The sequence below is a fragment of the Anopheles ziemanni genome, chromosome 3, assembly GCF_943734765.1.
Source record: "Anopheles ziemanni chromosome 3, idAnoZiCoDA_A2_x.2, whole genome shotgun sequence".
Taxonomy (NCBI): Eukaryota; Metazoa; Arthropoda; class Insecta; order Diptera; family Culicidae; genus Anopheles; species Anopheles ziemanni.
The window spans coordinates 49,052,448-49,067,685 of record NC_080706.1 but is presented as its reverse complement, the minus strand read 5'-3'; the positions used below and the strand labels follow the sequence as shown (position 1 = coordinate 49,067,685).

Genomic DNA, 15,238 nt, shown 5'->3' with positions numbered 1-15,238 from the left:
TCTTATAAATTTACCCAAACCGTTTTCTTGAAAATGAAAAAATTCTTCTTCTTTTTTAATTTTCAACGGTTTACTGCTCCACTTTAAAACCGCTTCATTTAAGTCGCTTGTTTTGCGTGATTTTATAGTTGTTAATTAACTTGTATGTCGCTAATAATTACCAAACTGAACATAGTAATATGGTAATTTCTAGTAAGAATTGCAAGAACTCTTCACTTCTATCGGTCGTTTGCACACACGATCTTGGTTAAGTCTCAATTATGTAGTATGTTTAAAGGGGTTCTCTGACCGGCGAGGCCCCTAGCGGCCGCCAAGTTCACCCATAGGATAATCTGCCACTGTGAATGATTTATTGTAGAAATTTGCGCACGATGCGCTCCCAGGTGGCACTTCCATCGACGTAGGAGCTAAGAGGCGAGTTGTCGCTTGTAGAATACTAACTTTATTTTTCGCTCGATACGCTCTTTTACAAATTATAAACCTGTAACTAGGTTACTTACTTGTTTATCGGTTTTTGCCCGGGTAACCGCTTCGCTTCGTCGGCGGCTTTTTTCGATCCCTACTGACCGACCTACTGGCGCTGCGCCTCGTCTACGGTTTCACTTCCCTCGACGACAATTATCATATTCAAAATTGGTCATGACTTAACGCTTGGTTGACGGGCGCTTTCCGCTAAAAACAACGTTAAGCCAAGCTACCCCGAGAGTGCACGGGCCCCGTCACCGAAGTGTTAAGGCCTATAACTTGGCTTACGTTGTTTTTAATATTATAATATCGTTTGTGTCACTCAGGTTAATGGACAATCCTCGGTATTTCAACATCGGCCGCATCTGTCCCACATGCGATACGTGGAGCTGGCGGCTCGTCTTTATCCGAAATCATTTTTAAGCTATCTGAAGATGTCGCCATCTGTGTTCGGCTTGCTGTGCAATCTTTGCACGCCTTATATTCCACGAAAAACATCAGGTGGAATACAATTGTCCACACAGGAACAATTAGCAGCTACTTTGCGTTATCTAATAACCGGGCGAACGGTACCAGACTTGGCGACGTACACATTCATTGAAAGACGCATGCTGTACCAAGTTATCGCCAACTGCTGCAAAGCAATCCAAACGGCCTTTATGGACAAATTTCTGCGCGTAAGTGCTCATTTCGAGTCTGTTGTATTGCATGCCAAATTTATTAATGCACACATTTTTCAGTTCCCACAAACTCAACAAGAATGGGACACAATTGCAGCGAAGTTTGAAGAAAAGTGGGACTTTCCATGCTGCGTAGGAGCCATTGACGGAATACACGTACCAGTGGCTGCCCGGAAAGAAGAAGAGAAGATGCTGGAGCATTATAAACATTTTCGTAGTATTGTTTGGCTTTCATTACTGACTGCAGACTGTGAAGTTCTGTTTTCAAATGTCGGTGCTCCAGGTCGGATGGCGGACAGCCGGGTCTATCGATCCAGAATGCCACCTGTTAACGTGCCAGGACCAGAGGGAATTTCTAAGTATGTTCTTGTTGGTGACAAAGCATTCCAAGGATCAGAACAAATGCTGGTCCCATTTAAAGTTGAGGACACACCAGAACGGCGTATGTTTAACAAGAGGCTTTCTCGGGCGCGGCAAGTGGTGGAGCGTACGTTCGGCCAAATCACCAACCGATTCAGAATTATAAAAATGAGCAACAAAAATTTAACAGCAGAAAAAAATTCCGATTGTTACAACTTGTGTTGTTTTACATAACTTTTTAATTGCGGCCGGTAAATGCAATTTCCGCGCAGACCGGTTAACAGAATTAATCAATAATATTCCCACTCTAGAAGACGTTAATTTTCCCGATGATGAGCGCCCCATTATCACCGAAGATGAGCGCCTACAACGAGGCGAAAGAGTTAGAGAATTATTCGTTAAAAAATGTCAATCCAACGTAGTTTCCTTTCAATAAGTTCAGTATAAAGTAACAGTAACTTCAAGCTTCAATATTCCATTTCCATTTTATGATTTACAATCCTTGCGGTATCTGGTGTCTTGACTTCCATCACTTGTCGAAGGCTTGTTGATGAACATTCGCTACTCTGGTGTCTTTCTTCCTTTAATGAGGTGCCAATATTTCTGTAGGAGTGTCTTTTCTTGCAAGAAACATATTGAGATATTCAGTCCTGGCACGTTCAGTAGTATTCGTGGCTACAGCGGTGACTGTCTGTAAGATGACCTGTTGATGTATCCTTTGAGAATATGACTTCTTTATGTCTGCATAATTTAATGCCACAAACAACACTATGAAATGTTTATAGTTGAGCCCATCTTCGAAACGTCCCACGGCTGAAACACGGTTGGTACTCGTTCCTCGTGCAATTCTATACTATATTTTACAATTGCATTAACTCAGTATCTATTTCAGCCTAGCCAGGAGATACTACATAAGATGACTTCGTAGGGACGTCTGCAGTATCAGCCAGCTAGTCAGCCAGTCAGCCAGCCAGCCAACGTCCGTGTGTCATTATAGGGCAGGGATCAGCATACATTTCTTAAAAAGGGCCAGATGATTAATAGAAAACCGAAACTACGGACCGGATACCTTAAACAATGACTTACACAAATGGTAAGATAAAATATTTGAATTTTTATCATTAAACATTTTTTAAACATTTTAATTCTTATTTTCGTTGTATTTTGATGGTTTTTTCAACATATAACAGGAACACCTCGTTGAACAATATCTTCATTTTTGGGAAGAAAACAAACCTGTCATCGTGGACAAATCTTATAAAAAATGGGTTGAAGTTTTTGTATGAAACACTAAAATTTTATTACGGGCCGAATAAAATCGGTTGGCGGGCCGGATTTGGCCCGCGGGCCGGACTTTGCCGACCCCTGTTATAGGGCATAGTTAGTCAGGGATGCGGCACAAGATAAAGTGTAGAAGTGATTATGGCTACTTAAGCAGGGATAGTGTACCATGTATTTCGTCAAGTTTAGGTTAGTTAGGACTCGTTTCCAACCAAATTACTGATAGGGCAGAGTTAGTCAGAGTACCATGTATTTCGTTAGGGTTAGGTTAGCTAGGAGACGTTCGAATCAAACAACTGATAGGGCAGAGTTTATGAGAGATGCGGCACTAGATGAAGTGTAGGAGATGCGTAATTATGGCTACTTAGGCAGGGATAGTGTACTATGTATTTCGTTAGGGTTAGGTTACTTAGGAGATTCGATCATTTTCAAGCTGTTTTTGTTACTTTCAAGAGTTTCACATACTATGTGATACTATTTGGGTATACCACCTTTTTTTCCTTGGTAAGATGGATAAAACATACGGAGATAGGCATAGTAAAAATGTACCACCACCTCCTCTTCATGGTTAGGGACAGGCGACTCAAAATTATGATTAGGGTATATTTCGCCAGGGTTAGTATCAGGATCTATTAAGACAACTATCTTCATCAGAATCACCAGTAGCTGTTGCGTGGCTAATAGCTTAGTTAGGACAGGTAACATGCGAGGTTGGTGGTGTAAGAAACAGCTTTTTGCCGAGTTTTTTAGGGAGTAGTGAGGGATGCTCTTTTGGCCCCTTCGTGCGTAAAAAGCATTTTTCTTGGCTTTAACAAAAAAATCATACTAGCTGTCGTAGAATACACGCTACAATCGTGTTTGCTAACTAACGTATGACCATAACTAAATTGAACCAAAGAAAGCGCTCTACTGTGGCGCCTCTAGTGGCGTCAGCCGGAAACTAATATTTTTAGTAGTATTAGTAAACAATAACAATGAAGTTGTGAAAGTTTCAGACCTGTACTATTTTTTTCGCGAAATGCCGAATAATGGAAATTGAACGACCAAAAATGAGCCCGCACAAATCACTGGAGCACCAAGGCAATTAAGCAAATTGAATAGGTCGGGAACCTATTAAAAAACGAAATACAAAAATGATTAGTATTTTTCTTCGGTACAGTTATACATAAGGTTTGTTATAAAAATAGTTATAAACTGTTTACGTGTTCTCTGTTCTCATAAATTCATGTATTTTCTTTTTTTGGTTCCTGCATTAGAGCCCGTATCGTGGAAAGGGACACTGTTTTCGCAACCTCCGTTCACTTCCTCTTGCCAAGAACATCTCTAACTGTTCCAACAGTTCGTCTAAAATGAAGTTGTGTGATTGTGCAGAGTTTTTCAATGGGGCGAAACTCTGGGAAATTTGGTTTTGGTACCAAGTGGATCTTATTGGCCCAGAACCACTCCAAGACAACCTTGGAATAATGGCAGGTCGAAAAATCTGCAAAAAAAAAAGTACGTGAATTTATAGGAACTGGGAACACGTAAATAGTAAAAACCTATTTTTAAACAAACCTTATGTATAATTGTGCAAAAGAAAAATACTTTTAATTTTTCTTTGCTTTAATTATGGATTCCAGGCCTTGTCAATCTGTCCACCGGCGCTCCAGTGATTTGTGCGGAGCTATTTTTGGTCGATCAATTTCCATTTTACGGCGTTTAGCGAAAAACAATAGTACAGGTCTGAAACTTTCACAACTTCATTGTTATTGTTGACTAATACTACTAAAAATATTAGTTTCCGGCTGACGCCACTAGAGGCGCCACAGTAGCGCGCTTTCTTTGGTTCAATTTAGTTTTGGTTATACTTTAGTTCGGGTACCGGGGGAAAAAAAACAAACTATCCTAACACCATGTTCATGATTGAATTGTACCCAAAATAGATGGATCCTCTTGCCCCTAAAAGTTTACCAGTTACTGCCGCATGCTACCCGCGAAGTCCTTCCTACATACACGCTCCTCATAGTCGTACTGTGTTTTTCAACTGCCATCGCTGCTATGCCGGTAAGTATGATACAGAAATAATTAAGGATTAGCTCACTGTTCTAATTGCACTGTTCTTCAATACATTGTTTTTACTTACATGGTCGCCTAGATGATCTTTCATATCATCTATTTGATGAATCTATGGGCCCGAAAATGCTCGCCGGAGGCTGCCGCATGTCATCGTTCTTTAGATGTTAACTGCCATTGCTGCCAGGCCTGTAAGTATGGAAAAAATGCACATCAGCCCAATGTTCCGATTGTTCATACTTTTCATTTATGGGGTTACATGTACAAATCGGTGGAAAGAATCAAACATTATTTACAAATTTGTTTCATTTTCAGCAGAAAATTTCAGCAGAAAATACCTTGAAGGTATCTGTATCTAAATCCCATTTAAATGTTTATTTCATAAAATAAGAACCGAGATAAAATATTTGTTGTATAAAGTTGTTTGCCTTCAAAAGACCTTTCATTTGAGGTGTATGTTGCTGAAATTGACCTAGGCACTAAAAAGTTATTAGCAATTTGGCTGTTTCAGTCATTATTTCAAGCAGCGACCAAGTTTTTGAGCTGTAGCTTTATGGCGCGCTGCAGCTTTATGCATGTGGTGGGTAAACCAAATCCCCAAATCCGAATCCCAATCCAAGAAACAGTCGGAACAGTCCAAGCAGTGGATAGTGTCCTTTTGGAACTGTGGTCTTTGTGTACAAAATTTTGAAAGGCCTGGTACCAACGTATTTGGGGGAAAGGATAGTTGTTGGGACTGACATCGGTATCACACTCGTAATGCCGATGAGCCAAGACTTCCTGGCTAACTGTCCGGAAACCCCCGAAATTAATTGTTTTTTAAAGGAGTACATTGGTACAACAGGATGCCAAGAGAGATTAAATAAGCGTGAAATCTTAGGGAGTTCAAACGCATATGCGCCGTATACGTGAAGCAGGTAGTCTGACGCTGTGCTTGTAATGTAATTTAGTAAATGCTGTAGCTTTTGAGCCCCGTAGTATTGCATTTGTCAACATGGTCTTTTACTATGATGATGTTGAGTAAAAAAATGAACAGGGACTGTTTATTTTTATTATTTAATTTAACTGAATAGATTTAATGAGTCTACATAATTTTGAGACACGCGCGCGTAAACGAGGACAATTGGTGGTCATGGCTGTACGGAAAGAACTAATAGTATCTAAACATCTTGCTGTAGTTGGGTCCCTTTCTGTTCTTGATAGTGGCACCACATTATCAACCAATGGTAATTGGCGGGGGGAACTACTAACAGAGCAGAAATATCCTCTTACACTCTTGAAAGTGGTGCCTCGTTAATCTTGGGGGACTCGGCGATTTACCTTTCGAGGTGATTGCTCGGGGCCGTTGTATGGAAGGAACGAGATCAGGTCCCGTAAGTAGTACTGGTGAATTTCTCCACACTATCAACCATTAATAGCTGGCGGTGTTAACCAAAACTGTGCGAAAATATCTGCCCTACTCCGGAAAGTGGTCTCCTTTTGCTAGTTAGAAAATCTCTTCTTCTTGGCGTAACGACCTCTTGGTCATGTCTGCCCCCGTTAAGGGCTTACGAGACTTGTTTCCCTGTTGTACGTGGATAGTCAGTCCTCTCGTACAGGGGAGGGTCCGGTCTCAGTTGGGATTCGAACCCACGCTCATGGGCCGATTTTCAAACCGGCGCTACCGCTCGGCTGTCGCGGACCCCCCGGTTAGAAAATCTAAGATGTGCAATCGATGGCGACCGTTGTATGAATGGAGCAGAGTTGGATACGATTGTTGTGGAGAGTAATGCCCCAACGCCCCCTCTCGTTTGGTGATTTATATTTAATATCGTTAGATTCTTTCGTCCCTCTCAAACCAATGTAGGGGTAAGCGGTGGGACTTATCATCATCATCATCATCATTAGCATCATCATCATCATCATCATCATGTAAACAAATCAATGTCGGTCTGGAAATTGTTTATCCTAATCTGAATCCACAGAATCCGATTCAAAATCCGGTAAAAATGGTCTGGTCCTGATGAAATGGACATTCTTCTGTATTTGTTTGTAAAAAATAGGTTCCAGGAATTTTTCTAGAGCCTAACGCAAATGCGCAAAAAACTCAATCCATTGAGTGATGGATCCGTTGATGTCCACTGGACATTCTTCCCAGCGTTCGATTTGAGTAAACTTAAATCCATTACATTGTCTCTAGATCGACTAGTTATGTGACTAATTCGACTCAAATCATTGTGAGTCGATTCAAACAGTTTAGGATCAAGTCAGAATCGAATCCAATCGAGTCCCAAACCAATCAAATCTGATTTGAATCCTAATCGAATCAAATCTTTAGAATCCGTCAAATGGGATCCAAATCTTTAGAATCTGTCGATGGGATTCGAATCTTTAGAATCCGTCAAATGCGATTCGAATCTTTAAAATCCGTCTAGGGATCGAATCTTCGAATCTTCCGAGTCCCGATTCTGCCAACACTAGCCGGAAGCTTATGTCCCGAGGACATAAACAAAGTGTTCGCGGTGCCCACAGAGGCTGTGGTTATTTAACCAATGTATCCTTCGTTTTATATAATCCTTCTGGCTACCTTCGGCGCAGCACTGTCGGTTAATATCGAGTGAACGTTGGTTGTGTGGACTACGTTAAGTAGCGGAAGAAAATACTGCCCCACCCGGCGGTAGGCTTATGAGGATTTTACTTCGTCTGTTACAGTACGCCAGACAAGCACCCCCGTGTCGTTACGGTGGTCTGTTCCGGTTTCCGGAAGTGATAGCAACAGCAGCAGTGACACTTGGTGCATTTTCCCCACGAATGGCCAGCTCGGAAGAACGAACCTATCCAACGACCCTTGAAGGGTTTGGTTATGGTTTCAACGATGGTGAGGTGTTCGCTTATGGTTAACCGAAGGACAAAGTTTATAAATGAACGATATTTTCTTACACATTGTAGAAGGACGTCTACGTCAGATCGACAAGGAAACGGGAAAACTCACCGATCGTGTCTTCGACTATCAGGTGTACACGTCGCTGTCGGAGAATCAAGCGCACTATGAAGCCCTTGGTGAGGTCATTACGGAGTACGTTTATCAGCGATTAGTGGAGAAGGAGGGCTTGAAGAAACTCTACGTTCCGGCTGATGTGCCACCCGAGGAGGCCACCTTCGTGTTTAGTACCAAGGAAAAGATGGACCGTCCGAAAAAGTTGCTGGTGCTGATACACGGCAGTGGTGTGGTTCGGGCTGGCCAGTGGGCTCGTAGTTTGATCATCAACGATGGTCTCGATTCGGGCACACAGATTCCGTACATAAACAAAGCGCGTGAGCTTGGGTACGAGGTGATGCTGTTAAACACGAACGACAACTATCGCACGATCAAAGGAACCCGCCGGTCGATTCAGGGAAGCCGCAATCCGACGGAACACGCCGTCACCGTCCTCAAGAAGCACATCATGGCCTGCAACCCCGAATCGGTTGCGATCGTAGCGCACAGCTACGGTGGGGTGGTAACGGTGGAGCTGGCGGAAAGATTCCCGGAGTTTTTCCAGTCGAAAGTATTCGCCGTTGGGTTCACCGACAGTGTCCATGCGAGCTCCCTTGTGCCGGACATGTTGAAAAAGGTAAGGTCACCGTAGTATGACCTCTTGACCGAATGTTTCCACTTGCTAATTGTTACTTATCGAATCGTTTCAGATCGGTCGGAACTGGGTGACGGCCAAGGACCCTCTTGATACCCCGCTGACAATCACGAAGAACGATATTCCACGTCATTCTGCGGGTAAGTTATAGAACTGATCAGAGGGGCATCGTTTCGTTCAAGTGGCCACTGCCCGTGTGATAAACTTAGCACTACCCGTGGCGTTTTGGATGATACTTGGCTAACTGTTACCCAAAAGTCCCAGTTCGCTAGTACTCATACAGAATTGGCTAAATTAGTTTATTAGCTCCGATCGGTTTTGCATTTATTTCAATTAACTTTTTTTTGTTGGTTTTTTATTTTTAGGACACATCAAACACGAAATGACGTCCTACAGTTGCATGAGTGCGCTGTTCGAATTTTTAGAGGATCGCTACAAGGAGTTTCAAGCACGTGGCACAAGTGAACCTCAGAATAAAAAGTCAAAGGGAGACGAGCTGTGAGTGTCATGCGGCGGTGGCCGTGATTTGAGGGGAACTGTTGCTTTGGAAATATACTTTTTAAATAAAAAATTGTAAATTATTATGTTTAATGATGACATGGACTATAACATAGATTCTGTATTATCTGTACTTCCGTATCGAATTATTGTTCTATCGTGCAAAGAAGAAATAATGTTGATTCCGTCAATAGCATCGCATGCAAACATTTCCATTACATGTTGTTTAATGAATCTTTAGTTTCAATAAAAAAAATCATGTGGCATGAATAGCATAAGTAAAAAGTTTAAAAATTCTTCAAGCTAATTTGCTATACTGGTACAGATTCCAAAGGGACTATATCGATGGAACGAAAGGACTTTATGAAATGCTCTAATCGATATGTTTTTTCCATAGCAGACAATCCTGGCATAAATTATCGCTAAAATATCATGCGGTCGCGAGGAATGTTCCTCTAAAGTTCATTGCGTAACGAACCGGCTGTTCAATCATTTCCCATGTTTGTTATCATCTTCAGCGTAACCGATCTCAATCTTCGATCCTTTCTTTCGATTGCTGTCAATGAAATGCCGAAGAAACCCTTTTCTTAAATTAAACTCTACTTGAGTGCGTGCCTAGCGAACAATTCTCCATTCAATCCACAATCGTCTTGCCATGATTTAACATTATCTTTCGTCCCGTTAACATCACAGCTCCCTACTGTCCTTGCCTTCTAGAGTGCGTGTGCCCCGTATCCAACTCGTCCCGTTGAAATTCCCGACGACTAACGCCAACTGTATGAAGCCGAGTTTATTCTACATTCCACTTTTGCATAAATCTTATGTCCGATTGTAATCCCTCTCCCGGCGCCTCCGTAAGCAACAGTCAGCCATTTACTAGCATTTAGCCAACCAGTCGACTGATTACTTGCTGCCTGCTTGTGGGTGCTGATTTTGTTTTTATTATTTACCCAACCAACCAGCCTCGGAGTGGGAGACAGAAATCACATGGCGTACAATTTTGAAAGGAGCTCAATCTTCTTAAGGAAATTTGCAAGTAGTCGGTTCCATTGTGTGTCTTCCACTCAATAACACTCCGAAGCGGTACGGCGGGGGAACGGTGGCAAACGTGAATCCTTCCTTCCCGTGAAAACCGTCCACCATTTCCGAAGCCACCGCTGCTGACTCGATCGTTCTACTGGATAAAGAATCTCATTTTGTGTCTTTCCATTGTTGGTTCGCTGCTCGTCGGATGTCTTGAAAATGTGGGTTCGCTTCTCCCACCGCTTTGGGGAACCACTTCCACCTGCCCTGTGCTCTTGTGGCACCGGAGACACTATATATACTTTACTCCCAGCAGGCACTATATCGTTCTGCCGCATCTTTATCCCCCAGCCACAAGGACGGTGGCGGGAATCTGTTGGTGGATTTTGCGCGCGAAGCCAAAGGAAACGTTCGCTACAAAGGCAGGCGACTGATAATCGCGAAGCAATTGTAAAACGCACATTGGCGTGGTGGCGAATGTTTGTCAACCATTTTTCCTGCACAAACACAAATCCCCTCTCAGTGTGAGCACTGTTTTGTTCGTCACTGGCAAAGGCGCACAGAAATCGGTTAGTAAACCCGCTTGGATCGATATCGCCCCTTGAGGGTATGATGTCCTCGTTAATCTCCCACGCTAAGCGCGTTTTCTCGTGATGGGTTTACCGATTTTCGAGTAAACGAAGTGTTTCGGTGGATTTGTTTCAGTGGCTCAATTCAAGATAACGGGGCTACGAATGCTAATGAACCGCTAGACTCCAGGCGATTTCCTAATTGAGAGTTAATCGCTGAGGATTTGCATCGAGTCTGGCCAACGTTTTGCGGCTAGGTGGGAGGCTTTTATTTTCTCTGCAAATGTCATGAACCGCTGGCGACATTTGACTTCGTGCGGAACCTTAGAACTTCGTCAAGATGTGCTCTATTTGATGCTGTGAAAAAGGGGTCCAGTTTTGGACCTCAGTTGGAAATTCATTTTTAATCACTAAACGTTCATAGTGGATAACGCAGAGCGTGTTCCATTTTGTCCCGCTACTTTTTGATGGAATTAGATCATTCTTCTTCAATCCATGTTGAAGGTAGACCTTTTTTTTATTTAATCTTCTTGTCTAATGTTTGATTGTAGATAATGATTGAGTTTAGGCGCTAAGGGTTTAGAAAACCTTCTCAAACCTTTCCTTCCCTTCGTCAATGCTCACATACGTTTCCCAAGGTTATCAAGGGAGTTTATCCCTATCCTAAAACTACTTAAGGAAAATCTTACGTTTGTGGATTGTTCTTCGTGTAATGATCGAAACCAGAAACAAACGGGCAAAAATAGTACGTATTTAAATTATCCTGCACCTTTCCTTTCGGTTCCTTTACATAATTGGTAAAAATCCACCTCTACGAAATGACCGCACTCAAATAAAAGCTCAAATGTTTCGATATTTGGGGTTGACCTTCTGTCAATCATGTGAAAGGGTTTACGCGTGAATTGCGATGCGAACGATTGATCAGTGAATTATGACTCCCAGCGCATAGAGACGGGGGCCGATGAGTGGGAAAGATTTACGGCACAGTGGGAGATGCCGTTTACTACGGCGATAAAAAATAATAATTATTAATTTCGCACTTCCACTCACTTCCTACCTTTTTATTTTATTTCCACCTCCGGGGACTGATAAACCGCTGGTTTGGGCATTCATCGTGGCAGAAGGCTGAACAGTCGAGTGACCAAAATCAAACCCAACGTACATCCGGATGGAAGTTGGTGAAGAGTGATCGTAAAAAAGGTAAATAAAATAAATTATAAGGGGTCCCAAAATGAGCTCGGCGGAGGGTGCAAACATGCCGCTGCAACCTGCAATTTACGCTTCGGTGACATTCGGTGTGCAACTGCATTTTTCGGAAACCGGTGGAAACCGCTTGAGTACTTTTTTCCGGTCCCGGTTCCGGTGGCTGCACATTGCATGACGAGGCAGCAGTGGATATGCTCCCACCGGCAACGGTTCGTCAATGATTCGAAACCCATTCCTTTCCGAGGTCCTTGTTTTATGCTCCCGTTTTTCCATTCCGTATCCTGATCCTCGGAACCACTTCCAACATTTTCTGTGGGGCACACACAACAACCCCACCGTAGGAACTGTCATGTTGTGTAATTTATGTCATGCTTCGCTAGTATTTGACGCAAAATCTGTGTTTAAAGTGTAATTACTCGTCGGAGGTCCACTCGACTTTCCATCCCTCGTTTTCCTTCTGCCTGGTAAAACAGGATGCAGAATCGGCTGCGATTCGGTTGATAATTTTATTTGATTAACTTTCCCCGATCGTCCATGCCTCTCTTCGTCAATGCTACTCGTGTGAGGATATTTGTTTTTTTTTTCAATCGACGCGAAAAGGATTGACGGGGGAGAAAAGCCACAAATCATTGACACAGGGGACTCAGAGGGAGAGAAAACAAGGATGTTGTCATTTGTAGAATCGCTAGACGAGGGGCGATCGAGGCAGTCCAACGTTTAAAGTGTGGGAACGTTGGGCCATCGCCAACGAGCAACGATTTAATCGCCGCAATTAAAGGACAGGACCAGGCTCCGCTACCAATCAATGTGTGGGAATTTATGCTCCGAAGGTTTTCGGTTTTTTTGTTTTCACTGATTTTTTGCTTCAATTAGACTATTTCTGTTCAACAGAAATAGTTGCTAAGAAAGTTTTAAGTTAACTCTCAGTTTTGTTTCAATGTCTGGAAATTTAATTTTTATCAAATTTTATTTTTTTCAGTTGTTATATGTAGTTTTTAGTAATAAATATATAAAGAAATCCACCTCAACGGCGTGGGTTCGAATCCCAGCCGAGATCGGACCCTCCCCTGTACGAGAGGACTGACTATCCACGTACAACAGGGAAACAAGTCTCGTAAGCCCTTAACGGGCAGGCATGCCCAAGAGGTCGTTACGCCAATAATTAGTCAAACCACTAACTAACCAATTAGTGATAAGATTAATAACTTTTTTGTTTTGATGGATTCTAATCACACTGAACAATATTCATGGTGATTCCAATCTTGCAGCAACACTTTTGTTTTATAAAATATGTAAAATGAATTGTTAATTCTTGCTTGAGATTCATTATTTTTGGACTCGAGTTATTGTTCAGGATTCAAATCTCTCAGAATTAAAAATAACCATACAGTTATTTACATCTTTTCAGATCATTAAAATCTATCAATTCATTAGTAAGATACCACTCATATCTTATTCTTAATTTTCCTCTTTTCGAATTTAAATTCGATCGTAATTGAAATCGTTCACTAGATTTGAAATCGTTTAAACATTCTCATCTGGCGTTTTTCCTGATACGCTTGTACACAATATTTAAAGAATTCTTGTAAGGAACAAACTACATTTAAATAATTGTTTTCAAACTTAACTTAACAGAAAAAAAACTATTGCTTTCACTAAAATCACTGTGCATTCTACAGCTTTGCTATTATTGGCATTCTTTTTTTGTTTCCCTTTATTATTTTACTTTTTTTCGTTGTTGGTACTCGTCATGCACGTTTTATTTTAATTGATGTTTGTTTACGTTGACCATTAATTTTTATAACCTGACATTAGCATATTGTGTTGCTAATTTCTTATGCATCCTTCGAGATCCCCAACTTCATTCCTCGGACTGCTTCACTACTATGATTCATTGCCTTTGCCACACAAACAGAAACATAGCCACAGACGGGTCTGAGGACTCAAGACGATTCCATAATTCTATGAAATAAATATTTTGTCAGCTTTAGCTATCCATTATCGCATGGAGCAGAGAGAGGGAGAGAGAGATGGAGAGAAAGATACCCATTGCGCGTCGGTGTTCAACCTACGACCTCACCCGAGGCACTCCAAGAAGAGGAGGTAAAATACAACAAACACACCTCGCACTCGGGCCAAGATCTCATAAGGAATGGCGTAAACTTCTCACCTCGCAGATTGGCCACATGCTTTGACTCTTGGTGGATCATTCAGTCCCATCCCATACACCGGTTGCCTATAAAAACAATGGCACTGGTCGTCGCATAGTGAACGTGTTAGAGGAGACGAGAAAACATGGCAGCACCGAAACCGAAACACTACATTTCCAGCGTCGCCCGAAAGGCAAGCATTACAATCTTACGGTAACTTTTAATGATTTTGAGCTGATAAATGGGTTGCCCTTGACATGATCACACACACTCTCCCTCGGTTGGCTCGGCTTCCCGCACGGCTCGTCTCCCGTTGGCCTCCCTGAAGGGGTAAATGGTGCGTGCGAATACATTCGCACCTTCGGTTCACGGGTGTTTTTTATTTTATTATTTGTTGAATTCCTTGTGCTCGGGGAGGTGCAGTTTTTCCGCTTTATGAAATTATACTCATCTGCAACCGAGCATAATCTCGTGGCGTGGCCATCAGTGCATCGGTGGCCCCGCAACCCCCAAACCCCGCCACCCCGCCAACCGTCGAGTGAATGATGATGATCCACGAAAATCACCAACAACCTCCGTACGAGCCTCCAGAAGACTTGGCTGGTTGAAAATTCTACTCACCTTTCGCGGCACGCCAGCCATCGCGTCGACGAAGAAGAACTCCTCCAGGGCCGCTTCAGGCTCCCGCTGTTCCGGCAATCAGCCAATAGTGGAGAAAGATTGATGAGCCCCTTCTCCGCGGCCGGTGATGGTAACTAATGATCAAAATATAATAAATTTTATTCAATAAATTAACAGATTTTGATGGTTTGGTCCGTTTCATCTGCTTGACCCCTTCCGGGGGGACCGTAGGGGTGAATGAGAAAGAGAGACAAAGAGGCTGAGTTCAATCCTTGCCCCGGCGGGCAGAAGAAGGAGGATCCTTTTGACAAGTCCTCCAGCACTCGAAGGTGCAAACCAATTTGTGGAAGCTGCTAACTGCACTTTTTTCCTCTGTTCGCCCCCCTGTTCAACTACCCCTCCGGGTCCGCAAGTGTTCCCCAGTTGGACGGAACGGGCCAACGGGTCGGAATGCAGTTGCACTTTCCTCGGTATCGTCGAAGGGTGCCAGCTCGAAAGGCCCACTTTTGTTCCGAACGGCCACCGAATGAACTTTGACGGGAAGTGATTGACTCGGTAACAGTTGGCGGACGAATTGGAATTGGCAGAGGAAAACGATACTCCATTTACGCGCGCATTTTGTTCATCGCCATTTAGACTGTGAAAACGATACGATATGTACCTTTTAACGTATCCTAATTGCTGTTCGATGTTTAGAAAAACATTTAAACCCATTAAAAGAA

At 42.6% G+C, this 15,238-nt stretch overlaps 1 protein-coding gene across 1 annotated transcript; it reads left to right on the top strand.

Annotated features, from left to right (window-relative positions):
- The first annotated feature begins 7,320 nt into the window (after nucleotides 1-7,320).
- Nucleotides 7,321-9,015, top strand: LOC131287367 (FAM172 family protein homolog CG10038). Its single transcript, XM_058316410.1, has 4 exons — nucleotides 7,321-7,695; nucleotides 7,767-8,431; nucleotides 8,505-8,589; nucleotides 8,815-9,015. The coding sequence occupies exons 1-4, from the start codon at nucleotides 7,503-7,505 to the stop codon at nucleotides 8,949-8,951; spliced, it is 1,080 nt and encodes a 359-aa protein (XP_058172393.1). The 5' UTR covers nucleotides 7,321-7,502; the 3' UTR covers nucleotides 8,952-9,015.
- Nucleotides 9,016-15,238: the final 6,223 nt, after the last annotated feature.